The sequence below is a fragment of the Vigna radiata genome, chromosome 7 (assembly GCF_000741045.1).
Source record: "Vigna radiata var. radiata cultivar VC1973A chromosome 7, Vradiata_ver6, whole genome shotgun sequence".
Taxonomy (NCBI): domain Eukaryota; kingdom Viridiplantae; phylum Streptophyta; class Magnoliopsida; order Fabales; family Fabaceae; genus Vigna; species Vigna radiata.
The window spans coordinates 37,090,974-37,106,099 of record NC_028357.1 but is presented as its reverse complement, the minus strand read 5'-3'; the positions used below and the strand labels follow the sequence as shown (position 1 = coordinate 37,106,099).

Genomic DNA, 15,126 nt, shown 5'->3' with positions numbered 1-15,126 from the left:
CTACACTTTATAAAAGTATATTTAAATCATTTAGGCTTAAATAATTTTTCTCTTTAATCTCATGCAAATTTTCTTAGTCTTTTCAAAATAAATATGGAAAAGTTACTTCACCAAAATATGCATTTCTAAATAAGGTTGATTATTTTCAATCCCTTGTTACTTGTATGACACATCATCCATTATCTTCCATAATTAATTAATTTAGTGTAAAATAAAAAGTATAATTAAATATGTCTGTTTTTATTTATTTAATTTTTATAAATCCTTATTTTAAGAAGTGTAATCATTGAGTGAAAACCATCTTTATTATTTTTACGAGGCTGTGTTTTCATATTCCATGTATTTATTTCTTCTAATTAATGATTTGAGATCTTTTTCAAAATAAAAAAATGTGCCTTTTTAGAATTAACTGCTGAAAAATTTCTTTTAAAATATTTAGAAAAACAATTATATCAAGTGGATTTAGTTGAATACCATATAAGTCAACAACTTCCTTCCAATTGTGAATATTTTTCTAAATAAGATTTGGGAGACCTTGTATCATATAATCCAACGATCTTTGTTCTGGAATTGACCAATGGGTAAGTACAAAATAAATGACTCTTTATAAATCTAATATGATTAATAAGATAAAATATACTTATGAATTATTAAGTCGTGATTAAATCAATCATAATAAAAAAACTCATTTCGATCGAAATCTATAAATATAAAAATAAGATAAAAGAAATAAATGACTACATTATTAAATATTTAAATACTTAACAATCAATTGATATAACTAACTAATTTAAGCATTGTATTGTAATCTTTTGACAAGTATTCTCACTCAAATTGAATTTGGGAAAGAAAAACTAAAAAATATCAGGAAAAATATCAGAAAAATAAATAGCATTGTGAAAGAGTTGTCCTCTACCTCTATATCCAAAACACTCTCAAAAATTTCAACTGAGCAAATTTATCCTTGATATTCTTTTTCTTCCTCCAATCCCCTTGTATACAAAAAATAGACGCACTTAACTGTTATTATAATATTTTATATTTAATTTGAAACTATGAAAATATTTTAATCATACAATAATTATTCAAAATTGTACAATATGATATCAAGGCCGATCGATTACGATATATTTTGTAAAATACTNAAGAATATCTTATTAAAGATATTGATAAGCAGAAAATAAGATAATCAAAGGATNATCAAGAATATCTATTTAAAGATATTTAGCAACTAACCAGATTTTCAGGTAAGTCTGTTTATATTATATTTTGTTTATATTTTATTCTGTTGGGCTTATATCAGTTTAAGGTCCATGAGACAAATTATAAATAGAGAGTCAGGGCCACAGGTACTTCCAATGATCTTCGAATCACCTTCCAATCACACTCAACTCATATTCTCAAATACTCAAATAGTGAAAACCCTTCACTAAATATTCAATCAAGAGTCGAGGCTCTTAAATACACGCATGACTTGGGCGTCAGAGTGCCTTTTGCAGGTACCTCCCCCTCTCCATCGGGAAGGCAGACGAGCGGTCAAAGCTTGAAGATCACCGAACGACCAAGAATGCAGGCGATCGAGCGGCTTAAGCATCAAAAAGCAATAAAGCTACATCAGAAAAGGTTAATGTCTCGGTCCCACAAAATATCCACCGAAACATTTTGGCGCCCACCGTGGGGCCTAGAGAATTGAAGACACCGAAGGATGACCACGAGAAATATGGAAGAACAACAGAGCACCGCTGAAACCACAAGGAGCCAGACAAAGATGTAGTCTCAGCATCATCATGTCAACCACACCCCATCATATTGATCCCGATAGAAGAAACCATCAACATCAACAAGCTTTTACGGCTTACAGTACTCGACCATTCGGCCTCACAGGCATTCGGCCATTCGGCTTCCCAGGTATTCAACCGTTCTGCTTTATAGGTACTCGGCCATTCGGCCTCACAATTGCTCGGCCGTTAGGCCTTATGTATTCAACCCTTCGGCCTCAATTGTTCAGCAGTTCAGCCTCAAAGGCACTCGACCATTCGCCTCCCAAATATTCAACCATTCGGCTTTTGGCATTCAGCCATTTGACCCCACATATCGCGTATACTAGGAAGTTCTCCAGGAACTCCTGGGCCACATACGGTTATTCTCGTCTACTAGGATGTTCTTCAGGAACTCCTAGGCCATGGACGGTCATTTTCGTCTATTGGGAAGTTCTTCAGGAACTCCTGGGCCATGGACGGTTATTCTCGTCTACTGGGAGGTTCTCCAGGAACTCCTGGGCCATGGATGGTCATTTTCGACTACTGGGAGGTTCTCTAGGAACTCCTGGGTCACAGACAGTCATTTTCGTCTACTAGGAAGTTCTATAGGAACTCCTGGGTCACAGACGACCAATCTCGTCTACTGGGATGTTCTCCAGGAACTCCTGGGCCACGGACAACCATTCGCGTCTATTGGGAGGTTCTCCAGGAACTCTTGGGCCACGGACGACCAATCTTGTCTACTGGGATGTTCTCCACGAACTCCTGGGTCACGGACGACCATTCACGTCTATTAGGAAGTTCTCCAGGAACTCCTGAGCCACGGACTACCAATCTCGTCTACTAGGATGTTCTTTAGGAACTCTTGGGTCACGGACGACCATTCTCGTCTACTAGGATGTTCTCCAGGAACTCCTGGGTCACGAACGACCATTCACGTCTACTGGAAGGTTCTCTAGGAACTCCTGGGCCACAGACAGTCAATTTCGCCTACTGGAAAGTTGTCCAGGAACTCTTGGGCCACAGACGACCAATCTTGTCTACTGGGAGATTCTCCAAGAACTCTTGGGCCATAGACAACCGTTCTTGTCTACTGGGAGAATCTCCAGGAACTCCTGGACCACGGACAACCGTTCATACCTACTGGGAGGTCCACAGATGAGCAACACCTAGAAGCACGCTCCCCAACACAGCCTCCTTCAAACCATAAGTCCTATAGTTAACCTCGGCTAAAACCGAACGGTTAACTCGAACTTGGGGGGCATAATGTACAGTATGATATCAAGGCCGATCGATTACGATATATTTTGTAAAATACTTAAGAATATCTTATTAAAGATATTGATAAGCAGAAAATAAGATAATCAAAGGATGATCAAGAATATCTATTTAAAGATATTTAGCAACTAACCAGATTTTCAGGTAAGTCTGTTTATATTATATTTTGTTTATATTTTATTCTGTTGGGCTTATATCAATTTAATGTCCATGAGACAAATTATAAATAGAGAGTCAAGGCCACAAGCCAGGTACTTCCAATGATCTTCGAATCACCTTCCAATCACATTCAACTCATATTCTCAAATACTTAAATAGTGAAAACCCTTCACTAAATATTCAATCAAGAGCCGAGGCTCTTCAATACACGCCTGACTTGGGCGTCAGAGTGTCTTTTGCAGGTACCTCCCTCTCTCCATCGGGAAGGCGGACGAGCGGTCAAAACTTGAAGATCACCGAACGGCCAAGATTGCAGGCGATCGAGCGGCCCCAAAGGAAAGAAGATAATCAGAGAACCCAATCCAAAGATAGAAAGTGATAAAGCCGCGTCATCCAGGTCAGTGTCTCGGTCCCACAAAATATCTGCCAAAACAAAAATATATTTGAATTTATTAGATTTAAAATAATCATATTTTAATTATACAATCTTAAGTTACCTTTAAGGAAATCAAAAATATCTCCATATTGATAAATAATATTCTATTAGGTATATTGTTTAACTAGTTTCATATTACAAAAATCATCAATATTGTACATGTACTGCTTCTTTTTATTTATGAAAATATTTATTATTTTTTTTTTAAATTGTGTATTGTATATGAAAAACACATATCTCAATTTCATTTTATCAATACTCATGTGACATGCACTTTTTATTTTCTTACATATAAATATTTCTCCTTCAATTTTAAACGTTCAAAATATATGACACTATATTTTAAAATTTATGTAATTATTAATTCTTTTTTAATATTAAATACTGAAAAAATATTGTTCATTTATTTTAATATTAAATTTGTAATAATATCATGTTTTTTATTTATAATTTTTATAAAAAGTTATTTAATAATATTTTAAATATTAAAAAACCAACATATATATATATATATATATATATATATATAATTTTCTAGATATAAATGAATTTTTATTCTAAAATAAAGATAAATATATTTTTGTCTAAATTATTATAACAAGATTGTATTTCATCTTCAAACTAAAATACAAATATTTAGTCTTTATATTTTATAGAAAAATATAAAAGACACAAAAAAAATATAAAAATGTTTTTTATGTGACAAAAGAAATCAGATAATAAAATAAAATATAATCATTGTTGGTCTAGAATAGTAATTTACACAGGTTGAAATGAAATACACCTTTTTATAGTACATTAGAGACAAAAAAAATTATTTAACTCTTAAAATAAAGATAAAAATACCATCAGTCAACTCTAATTATAATATAAATTAAATTATGTCATTTAAAATATCATTTCAACTTATTATCTTCATTATATAATCTGTAATATTTTTTAAATTTTGGTTATATAATTCAAAATTATGTTCTTAATTACACAATATACAAAGTTTGAATATATTATGGAAGGACATGATGGTCATGTTTTATATGATGTCATAAGGAAGAAAGGATGGAAATAAAAAAAAAAGATCTTTTGCTTTGATATAATTTAATATTATTATTTTGTTACAAAACCTATCTAATATGAGTCATAGGAGCTTACTTCATTTGAAAAAAAGATGAGAATTTTGGCTGTGAGATTGTGAAAAGAAAACCCAAGACTGATTGTGAAACTGAAACCCTAGACAACACAGGCCAGCCCTTTCCCTGAGCTTCTGCCGCCGCCTCTGTCAGTCATCGTGGTGGTCGATACCATCGAAGAAGGTGTTGCTTCCTCCACAGTGCCTAGCTTCCCCTCCTTTACTCCTTCCGGCATCTTCAATAGGTATGTCAATGTCTTTTTCAAACTGCACTTCACTGTTCAAATTTTATTTTTTCTTGTACAGATCAAGTTAGAAGGGTTCGTTCTTGGTATGATCAGTGTTTTTGTGCAAACTACAGTTTTTTTTTTTTTTTTTTTATTTGTGCCTATTACAAAGTGGGGTTGTTTTCTCTTATCTATCAACTGGTGTCTCCCATTGTCTTTTTCTCCATGCAATTAATATTTTCACATTCTGAATCTGTGATCACACGAATGAACATTCCAATTATACTGAATATTTTAATTACAGTAGTAAATAATTCACAATAGATGGCTCTCAACTTTTAGATTACTTTTTCCTGTATTTCTTAGACTGTTTCTTCAGCAGTAAGCTATCCGATCTATCAATTCTTTTTTATATCAAGATCTTGTTATTCTTGAATGATTTTTAAGGAACTTTGTTTTGCTTACTTTGGTTATGGATTTTAGTTATGGTTTCTGTTGGTGTAAGGTTGTTTGCATTATTCTATCAATAACACTTTGTCATAATTTGTGTACTGCATTGAAGATGAGATCTTGCATGCCTAGATTGTCCGACTTCTCTCTACAAGAAGACTTGTAATAATAATGTGAAAATGACCTACCACTTCCCTATATGAATCATGTGTCAATCCATATCCGAATTCAACTTCCATATATAGAATATCCATTTGGATTTGGATGCATTACAGCGGAGGAATGCTTGCTACACACTAGACCATTGGTTAAAGTTTATTAGAAACTACAAGATTTGGAGAGAGACACATTGTGTCAATCCATATCCAAATTCAACTTCCTTATATAGAATATCCATTTGGATGCATTAGAGCTTGTTGTACAGAGGAATGCTTGCTACACACTAGACCATTGGTTAGAGTTTATTTGAAACTACAAGATTTGGAGAGAGGCTCATTGTAAGAGAGGTTTGAACCACCAATGTTTGTGGATTTAAATAAATTTCAAACAATAATTGAGTATGCTCTAAAGATTGTGTTGCGTGACGTAGTTTTCCATTATTTATCATTCAATAATAAATCTTAGTTGAATTGGTTCTGTTTGGGTCGAAGATCTGAAGTAGAAAGAGTATGAACTGGTTAAAATTAATTAGTTTGAATAAAAAAATGTTGTTGAGCGAATCTGAATTGACCTGTGTCCACTTCTATGTGTGGGTTCCATGGTAGTTGAATCCAGATACAATAGATGTAATGGAGATATTATATTTTGAACCGTGAAATTGTAACGGAAACATTAAAAAAATGGAACATATACTTACATATAAGGCATTGACATGTAAAGATACACATTTAAAGCAAGAGTTTGGTATAAAAATAATTTAGCAGTAGTACCTTTAAAATAAAGGGAAGAGAGTACCCCTGCAGGAGTAGAAGGGAACATAACTGACATTTATTGTTTATATAGTAGACATGAGGAAAAGATGGATAAGTGGGTGAATGCCATAGGTGGAGATGAGAGATTATGGCTGAGAGGCTTAATGTTTGAAAAAGGAAAAATAATGATTGGACATGGCAAGAAAGAAAAGAACAACCATCTTGTCTCTCTTTCCGGATCAAATATGAACAGAAAATAAAGTAGATTAGGTTTTTTTTTTTTTCTCAAACTAGGTTGTGTGACCCTAGCCGTTTTGGAGTGTGACCCATGACAATTCCACCCATGTGCATTGAATCGAATCAGAATCACAATTCATGTGATTCTGAAAGAGATTAGGAAAAGACAGATAAGTGGATGAGGGCCATAGGTGGAGATAAGAGATTACGCTGAGGCTAGAAGGTGATAGAAAAAGGAAAAATAATGATTGAACATGACTGGAAAGAAAAGAACAACCATCTTGTCTCTCTTCCTTATCAAATTTGAATAAAAATAATTAGGGTTTTTCAAATTGGGTTGCATGACCCTAGCTGTTTTGGAGTGTGATCCATGCACAATTCCACTCACATTGAATCAAACCAGAATTGTGATTCATGCCATTCTGAAAAAGATTCAAACAGTACAAGATTGATTTGGGAGAAAAAATGAGCGTTGCAGCAATTCATATCGTGGGCGGAACAATTTCACCCGCGTGCATTGAATCAAACCAGAATTATTATTCATGCAATTCTGAAAGAGATTCAAACAGTACAAGATTGATTTGGGAGAAAAAATTAGTGTTGCAGCAATTCATATCATGGGTGGGGGTAGAGAATTGTATCGTATTGTCTAATACAGTCAATCTTTATCCAAAATCTACTACCCTGTGTACAATATCCGAAAAGTATTGGTGTGGCTTACATAATTCCCTAAATAACCTTATGTAGCAAATAATAAAGTTAGTGCACATGTACCAAGCACTGGTTTCTCTTTTGAAGAAGTCTTGTAGTAATAATGAGAAGAGGTCAAACTTCAGAAATGTAGTAATAATGCACGATTCAAACCTGTGTAGAAGTTTGTGATAATATAAAAGAGATCATAACCACTACCTTATATGGCTTAGATACATTTATGCACCAAATTAATTGTTTTCATTTAATGTATGGTATTCTCATCTGCAACTGCCTTTGTGGATTCTTTTTTATGCATGCAGGGTAATATTTAAGGTGAAGCTGGGTCAATTATGGCCGATTTGGAGAATTTGCTTTTGGAGGCTGCAGGGAGAACTGGCACATCTGGAAGAAATCGCCATTCTCTTCCGCCTTCAAGGAGACGACATGATGGTGCTTATTCAGATGGTGGGAGTGATTCTAGGGATGATGATTCAGATGATGAACTCAATTATGCAAGTAGAAAGCCATCTGGATCACAAGTTCCTCTAAAGAAAAGGTTAGATCCATCAGAAAGAGATGATGATTTAGGCAGTCAGGAAGATGCAGATGATGATGATGGTCGCAGTGATCATGATGGTGACAGCAGTGATGAATCAAATATTGGTGATGATCTCTACAAGGATGAGGATGACAGGCGGAAGCTTTCTGAGATGACTGAACTTCAAAGAGAGATGATTTTGTCAGATAGAGCTACGAAAAAGGATGACAAAAACTTATTGGGGAAAATAGCATCTAAGCGTGAAAAAGGAAAGGTATCGGTGCCAAGAAAGCAATCTCCACCTATGTCGTCATCACGTATGCGTGCATCAGCCAGATCTGCTGACAGGTCAGCGAAAAATGATGCACTAAATGAACTGCGTGCTAAGCGATTGAAGCAACAAGATCCAGAAGCTCATCGCAAACTGAGAGAGGCATCAAGAAATGCAGGGCCCCGGCATTTTTCTCCTCCAAAGCGCAAACCATTCACATCAACTAGTCTTAGTAGTTCAAGTCATAGTGAGAGTGAAAGTAGGTCCCACAGTGATGATGAAGGATCAACTGGGGATGGAGGAATTGGTGACAGTGATGATGATAGGGCACTAGCTGGTTCTGAGGGTCCTTCATTTCAGGATATAAAGGAAATAACTATTCGCAGATCAAAACTTGCCAAATGGTTTATGGAGCCTTTCTTTGAGGAGTTAATAGTTGGTTGCTTCGTAAGAGTAGGAATTGGAAGATCAAAAACTGCACCTATCTACCGACTCTGCATGGTGAAAAATGTTGATGCATCAGAACCTGATAGACAATATAAATTGGAAAATAAAACTACATACAAGTATTTGAATGTTGTTTGGGGAAATGAAAGTTCTGCAGCTAGGTGGCAAATGGCTATGGTTAGTGACTCTGTACCACTTGAAGAGGAGTTCAAACAGTGGGTTAAGGAAGTAGATCGTAGTGGTGGCCGGATGCCCACTAAGCAAGATGTGTTAGAAAAAAAACAAGCTATTCAAAAGGCCATCACATTTGTCTACTCAGCGGCTACTGTGAAGCAGATGTTACAAGAAAAAAAGTCTGCCTCAACAAGGCCACTAAATGTTGCTGCTGAGAAGGATAGACTGAGGAGGGAATTGGAAATAGCACAAAGTAAGCATGATGATGCAGAAGTGGAGAGGATCAGAGCAAGACTGCAAGAATTAGAGGCATCTAGACAAGCAAAGCAGAAGGATGCCAAGGCATTGAAGCTGGCTGAGATGAATAGGAAAAACAGGTTTGAGAACTTCAAGAATGCCTCTGAATTGAAGCCTGTGAATACTGGTTTGAAAGCTGGGGAGGCAGGTTATGATCCATTTTCAAGGAGATGGACTAGATCAAGGAATTATTATGCTGCAAAACCTGGGGAAAAGGCTGCAGCTGGAAATAATAGTGTCAATGGCGTAGTGGTTGGACCTGGCAGCAATTCAGCAGGAGTGCCAGTTACAGCGGAGGCTGGCATGGTGGCTACTGCCGCCGCCTTGGAAGCTGCTGCTGATGCTGGCAAGTTAGTAGATACAAGTGCTCCTGTGGATCAAGGGACAGAGTCAAATATGCTGCACAATTTTGAGCTGCCAATTTCGTTGGCATTACTTCAAAAATATGGTGGGGCCCAAGGAGCTCAGGCAGGATTTATGGCAAGAAAACAAAGGATAGAAGCAACAGTTGGATTTAGAGTATCGGAAAATGATGGCAGGAGGCATTCCCTGACGCTGTCAGTCAGTGATTACAAAAGAAGAAGAGGGCTTCTTTGAAATTTTTTGCTGCTCTTGCAGAGTTGAGGTAAGTTCAGGCTTATATGGACTGAAGATGGTTTGTGTTGACTGTATAATGTATGTATCTTGAATAAGTGCTCATGTTTTCTTATGTTTGTATTTCTTAGTGTTCAAATATTAAACTGCTGATATTTGATTAATGGTGGTGAAGAATGGGTGTGATTTAACAATGATATTTAAGCCAGGTCGTTGGAAGTTAAAGAGAGAGACTGTCCTTTTGAGCTGAGACCATTATTGTCTAGAGCCTTATGATTCATTTTTCTGTGCTCTCGTGTTTTCTGGTAAGGGAAGCTTCTCTTAAGATTGTTGTAGTTCTGTCGGAAACATTAGAAATACCTTATTGTATTGATGATTGACAGAGTACAATTTATATTGTAAGTTACATTAGCCACCTTTGGGGTTTTGTTAAGTTATACAAATACCTACTTCTGTTTTTTATATGGTCGAGGAGGCTGTCATGATATGGTTCTTTCGAAAGATATTTGAACCTAATCAGGTTTCATCTTTTGATCATATTGCATGTTTCCGTAATTTTGCATTTTTATAATAGATATGGTATTTCTGTATCAGTCTCCGAAAGTTTCTTATAACATAAATTGAATTGGTCGGTGCGTTATTTCATGGGTGGATTCAAATTTAATTAAATACGACAATTGGCTTTTCGTGACTGAATGGATGCAAACGGCGGCAATGTGATTTTCGTTGCAATCAATTCAACGTATTGGAAAGTGAATCCGCAAAGCAAGATTGCAGTTTTGAATTGAAAAGTGGCAAGCAACGCCAATTATTAGGTAGTAGAATTCGAAGAGAGAACTCACGGAGTACAAAGAGAAGATGAAGGTTAGGGAAACCCAAAAGGTGGACTTCCACATAATCTTACTCCTTATTTTCTGAAATTTTCGATTTCTATAAATTTAGATTTTCATATCCGATAATTTTAATAAATTTGTAACAATTAATTTATATTAATTATAAATTATATAATTACGTTATAAATTTATATAAAATCATACATAATTTTAAAGATAATTAGAAACTAATAAAATAATTAAATACAAATATTATTAAACTTTTATATAAATTATTAAACAGTAGTTGGATTTTCACATCCGAACAGGTGATAATCGGATACTCATATCTGATACTTTTAGTTTTAGTTTTTCTTATTCAAAATTAATTTTATTAATTTTAATATATTCATAAAATTATTTTATATTAATTAGAAATTATATAATATGCTATAAACTTATACAAAATTAAAAAAAATTAAACTAATATAAGAAGTATTAAAAAAATTTAAACTAATATAAAGAAGTATTAAAAGAAATTAAACTAATATAAGAAGTATTAAAAAAAAATTAAACTAATATAAAGAAGTATTAAAAGAAATTAAACTAATATAATAAAAATTGAATATCTAAATTCGAAATTTGAAAGTCGGATATCCACATCCAAGTTTCCTGCATTGGCTTTCACAACCGAAAAATTTAGTTTCAGTTTTCTATTTTATGCATGCAAACAAATTAATGGAAATAAAATATCTCTCTAATATCAATATCAATACAACCAACAAGTCTAACTATGTACACATATTAAAGAAAAGAAGAATACTAACACGCCGCATAAAAGAAGGATGAGCTAACACGCCGCATCCCAAGTGCATCATCGTAAAACAAGTTAAGCATTCTAAGTTACACTTGAACAATCTTTCTGAAATATCTTTAGTAAACACTCACTCACAAATTAGAGCTACAAAGTAAAAATCTTAAGAGGAAAAATATTTTGAAAGAACTTTAATTCAAAGGTGCAAGAAGTGTAGAGGGTACAGGGTTGTAAGAGTGCAGGGATGCAGAGTAAAGAGATGTCCAGATATAACAAAATGCATGTTTAATGATTGAAGGAAAATAGAGGTGGAGTCAGTATTGTACACAAAAATTCTTAATAATTAAAAATTAAACTTTTAAATCATTTATTAATTAAGAACATTTTAGAAATTATATAATAGGTGTAACAGGAATGCATGTTTAATGATTGAAGAAAAATAAAGGTAGAGTCAATAATATATACAAAAATTTTTAATAATCAAAAAATTAAATTTTTAAATTACTTATTAATTAGAGAGATTTTAGAAATTTGGAGATTAAAGTGAAATACTTGGAAGTACAGTTAATACACTAAAAAATGTGTGATGGCATGAAGGAATGGTTGAAAATGCATTCCTAAAAGCTCCCGCACGTGTCGATGCCACGTGGAAACTGAACTTTTCTTCTAACTCCGTTATTCTGAAACTGAGTCAGCTGATACTTCATGATGTCCGCAGAAACGTTAGCATATCAGAACGGCGTCGTAAAAGTGAACGCCGATAGACAATTTCTCGTTCTTCTTCGCCACCGCCAACGTAAAAGTGCGGGAGAGAGAGCGCCAGCGACGGAAGCAGAAGAAACACAATATCAAAGGCCTGAAGGAGCACGGCCAAAGGAGAAGTTTGTCTATTAATTATTAGTTTAGGACGTCGTCTCCTACTTATAGGAATTGGGTTTTGACCTCTCTGCAAATATTAAAATTAGGACATGTCTAGATAACTTCTTCCTATAGAATAAGAAAAATAGGAAGAAAAACATGAAATAAAATTCTCCATAAATGAAAACTAGTCTGTACATAAGCTAATTTGTAGAATTTTTCTCTTGTTAGTTTGTCCAAAATTATGTTTTTAATATATATATATATATATATATATATATATATATATTAATTTCTCTCTTTGAAGTGTTTACGTAAAAGTTTATCCAAAAAAGTTATAGAGCAGACTAAGAAGCTATAGGTTGATTACTATTATAGATGTTTGTTAAATATCATATCTGTCTATTTTTGGAAAATTCCTTGGTTTTTCATTCTAAGCTGTTTTTGAGTGTTTTGGAAATTGTACTGGAAATTGTAGAGATGGTTATGTCAGTTCTATATTTCGTTTAATAGAAAGTGAAGCATTCTAATGGTTTCAATTGCAATGGTGTTAATAGACAAATGATGGTAATGCCCATTTAATGCTTCCATTCTCTTAAATTTTAGTTTGTATACCAAGTTGAAATTCAGGACAGGGAAGAGCTAGATGATATAGCTTGGAGGAAGAAATCTTAAAAATTGTTTGGGAACTTTAGTTTTCACGATATTATATGTTCAGAGGTATTGTGTCAATTGTTTATTTGTGCCTTGCGTCTTCATATATTTCTTGATGAATTGCTTACTTGGATGTAACCAGTATATTGATAAGAAGCACGAGTCTATTCAAAATGCAACTACCAATAAGAAAGCAGACTCTGATTCTGAAGAGAAAGGAAGAGATATTGAGAAAAACGACAAACATCTCAAACAAGAAGAGATGGTATAGTGATTTGTAGCATATTTATTTATTTGTTTTGTTTGTTTAATTTGACCACTAGATTTCTCTCCATAATTTGCTAAAAGTTTAATTTTTGTGTTAAACTTCAATGTCAGATAAAGATTGNTGAACTGAAACAGGTTTGCTCCTGACCTGATTTTCTTGAGGTTGGAATACTCTGTTTAGTATACTTGGTTTTGAACATTTGTGNCTTCACTCCAAACTTTCTACTTTGCTCCTATGCTATTATGCAAACCTTGTAATACTATCTTTTCACTCTAGTTCTTTTAATCCAAACAATCTCACCCTCCTTTCATTTCTCTTTTGTATTTTCTCACTCCCCACTTACCATCACACCATCTAAATAAAGGCTTGAGTGCATGATAATATGGCTGTTATATACATGCACAGTTTTAAATGCACTGGATTCTAATGGTGCAGCATCCTGCTTCTCACCCAACTCCGTTGACTGTTTTTTTACTGTGTTGTGCATGCTTGCTAGTGGGTAAGGGAAGAGTGGTGACTCAATTGACAACCCTTACTCTAAATGGCACTGAACCCACTTCAGTAACTTTTGTCTTTGCAATGTACGTGTTTCTGTCTTTTTAAACATTTAAATGATTTTACTAAATTACTGTACTCCTTACTTATGTGTCAGGTTTTCTTCTGTTTTCTCATGCACACTTATATTGAGAAGGAAGAGAGTAAAATGTTGAAACAAAAGCAAAAGGAATGCATGCAACCAAAACTGCAGTAAATGGAATTTGATTATCAGGTTTTATTAGAATCTTGTAGATATGTTAAAATTCTATAATCTAGTAACTCTTGGTATTAGGATCAATGAATTTGATTTTTATATTTATGTTATAAGCTAAAATAGGGTAACTGAATATCTTGTAATCATGGTTTCTCTCCTATAATTGAATAGCTCCGCAGTGGTCTAAACATTCTTGGTTTTTCTGTTTTCAACATGGTATCAATAGTCTAATAAAAAGGGAATCTTAATCTGTGTTTTCTCTAGTTGAATCTATTTTTCATCATTGGCAACTTTCTGGCAAGCTTTTTTCATCCTTAGCCACCACCACTCACTACTAGCATCATTTGGCAAACAATGTATACCGAACATTTTTTTCTCTTAGAGGTGTTTACCACCCTTTAAGCCTTTGTATTTTCTAGCAATTGTTCTGCCTTCCTATTCTTTTTTTCTCTCCGGTGTCCATTGCACCCTCCAAGTAATTTTTCCTCGATGGCAATTGCTGGACCCTCCAATAGCCGCTGCACTCTCTTAGAACTTTTGCTCTTAGGTAGCTATTGAAGACTAATCCATTTTTTCTCTGACAGTTATGTTTTGTCAGCATTTTTGCTCCTTAGAAACCACCACACTCTAAACATTTTGATGTGCTCTCTCTGCATATTTTTGTTTCTCCAGTAATCACTGTGTCCTTTTCACATTTTTGCTATTCAGCACCGCACCCTCTAATCATTTTTGCTATCCAATTCTATGATTTTGTTTTGTAATCTTGAGGTTCTACCTTCTATCTTATTTGTTTCTTTAAGGAAATCAAGTACATATTTTCGTTGGCAGATGAAAGTCCCTTGTACGTGTCCGTTGTACGTGTCCCTAATTTAAGAATTAGGGCGCGGTTCATTGGCAGCGGCCGCGGCTGATCCGACGTTGCTTTCTTTCTTTCTATGACTTCTTTCCATTTCTGTCGTGGATACAATTAGTAACAAACCATTTTGCTCCAAAAATAAATTCTAAAACAGGTGTTGAAACATGAGAGTGAATCAAGTCAAATAAAAAATTACTCTTTTTACTTGAGATAAGATAAGATGCATGGTGATGCTTTAACAATTGACAAGTATCACATTTGACAGACACAACAAATTCTTTAAAAACAAATGAGGGAACAAGGATTTTATAAGGTTGAAGGAGAGATTCCCAACCAATTCTTTATGACGAAGCCATACTTGCGAACTTTCCCATGTGTCTGATATTGCTTTGGTTTATGACCTTTGTTTTGTTTTGTTTTGGCATTTGGATTCCAACAAATACAACCCACATTGCCCCTTAGCAATTAAAATCATCTTCCTTGTGACAAGGTCTTGAATTGAAACGCATAATAAG

General features: G+C 34.3%; 1 protein-coding gene and 1 long non-coding RNA gene across 4 annotated transcripts; both read left to right on the top strand.

Annotated features, from left to right (window-relative positions):
- Positions 1-4,779: 4,779 nt before the first annotated feature.
- LOC106768767 (protein RTF1 homolog) lies at positions 4,780-10,191 on the top strand. 3 transcript variants are annotated; one of them, XM_022783578.1, is made up of 3 exons: positions 4,780-5,004; positions 7,598-9,629; positions 9,808-10,191. In XM_022783578.1, exon 2 carries the CDS (start codon positions 7,628-7,630, stop codon positions 9,599-9,601), a length of 1,974 nt encoding a protein of 657 aa, XP_022639299.1. In that variant the 5' UTR covers positions 4,780-5,004; positions 7,598-7,627; the 3' UTR covers positions 9,602-9,629; positions 9,808-10,191. The 3 variants fall into 3 exon arrangements, with proteins under 3 accessions (XP_022639299.1, XP_014509566.1, XP_014509564.1); XM_014654080.2 differs by having other exon boundaries at positions 9,730-10,191; XM_014654078.2 differs by having other exon boundaries at positions 7,598-10,191.
- Positions 10,192-12,415: 2,224 nt separating this feature from the next.
- LOC111242066 lies at positions 12,416-14,589 on the top strand. Its single transcript, XR_002668683.1, has 3 exons — positions 12,416-12,802; positions 12,879-13,585; positions 13,657-14,589. It is a non-coding gene; the product is annotated as an uncharacterized LOC111242066 (long non-coding RNA).
- The last annotated feature ends 537 nt before the right edge of the window (positions 14,590-15,126 follow it).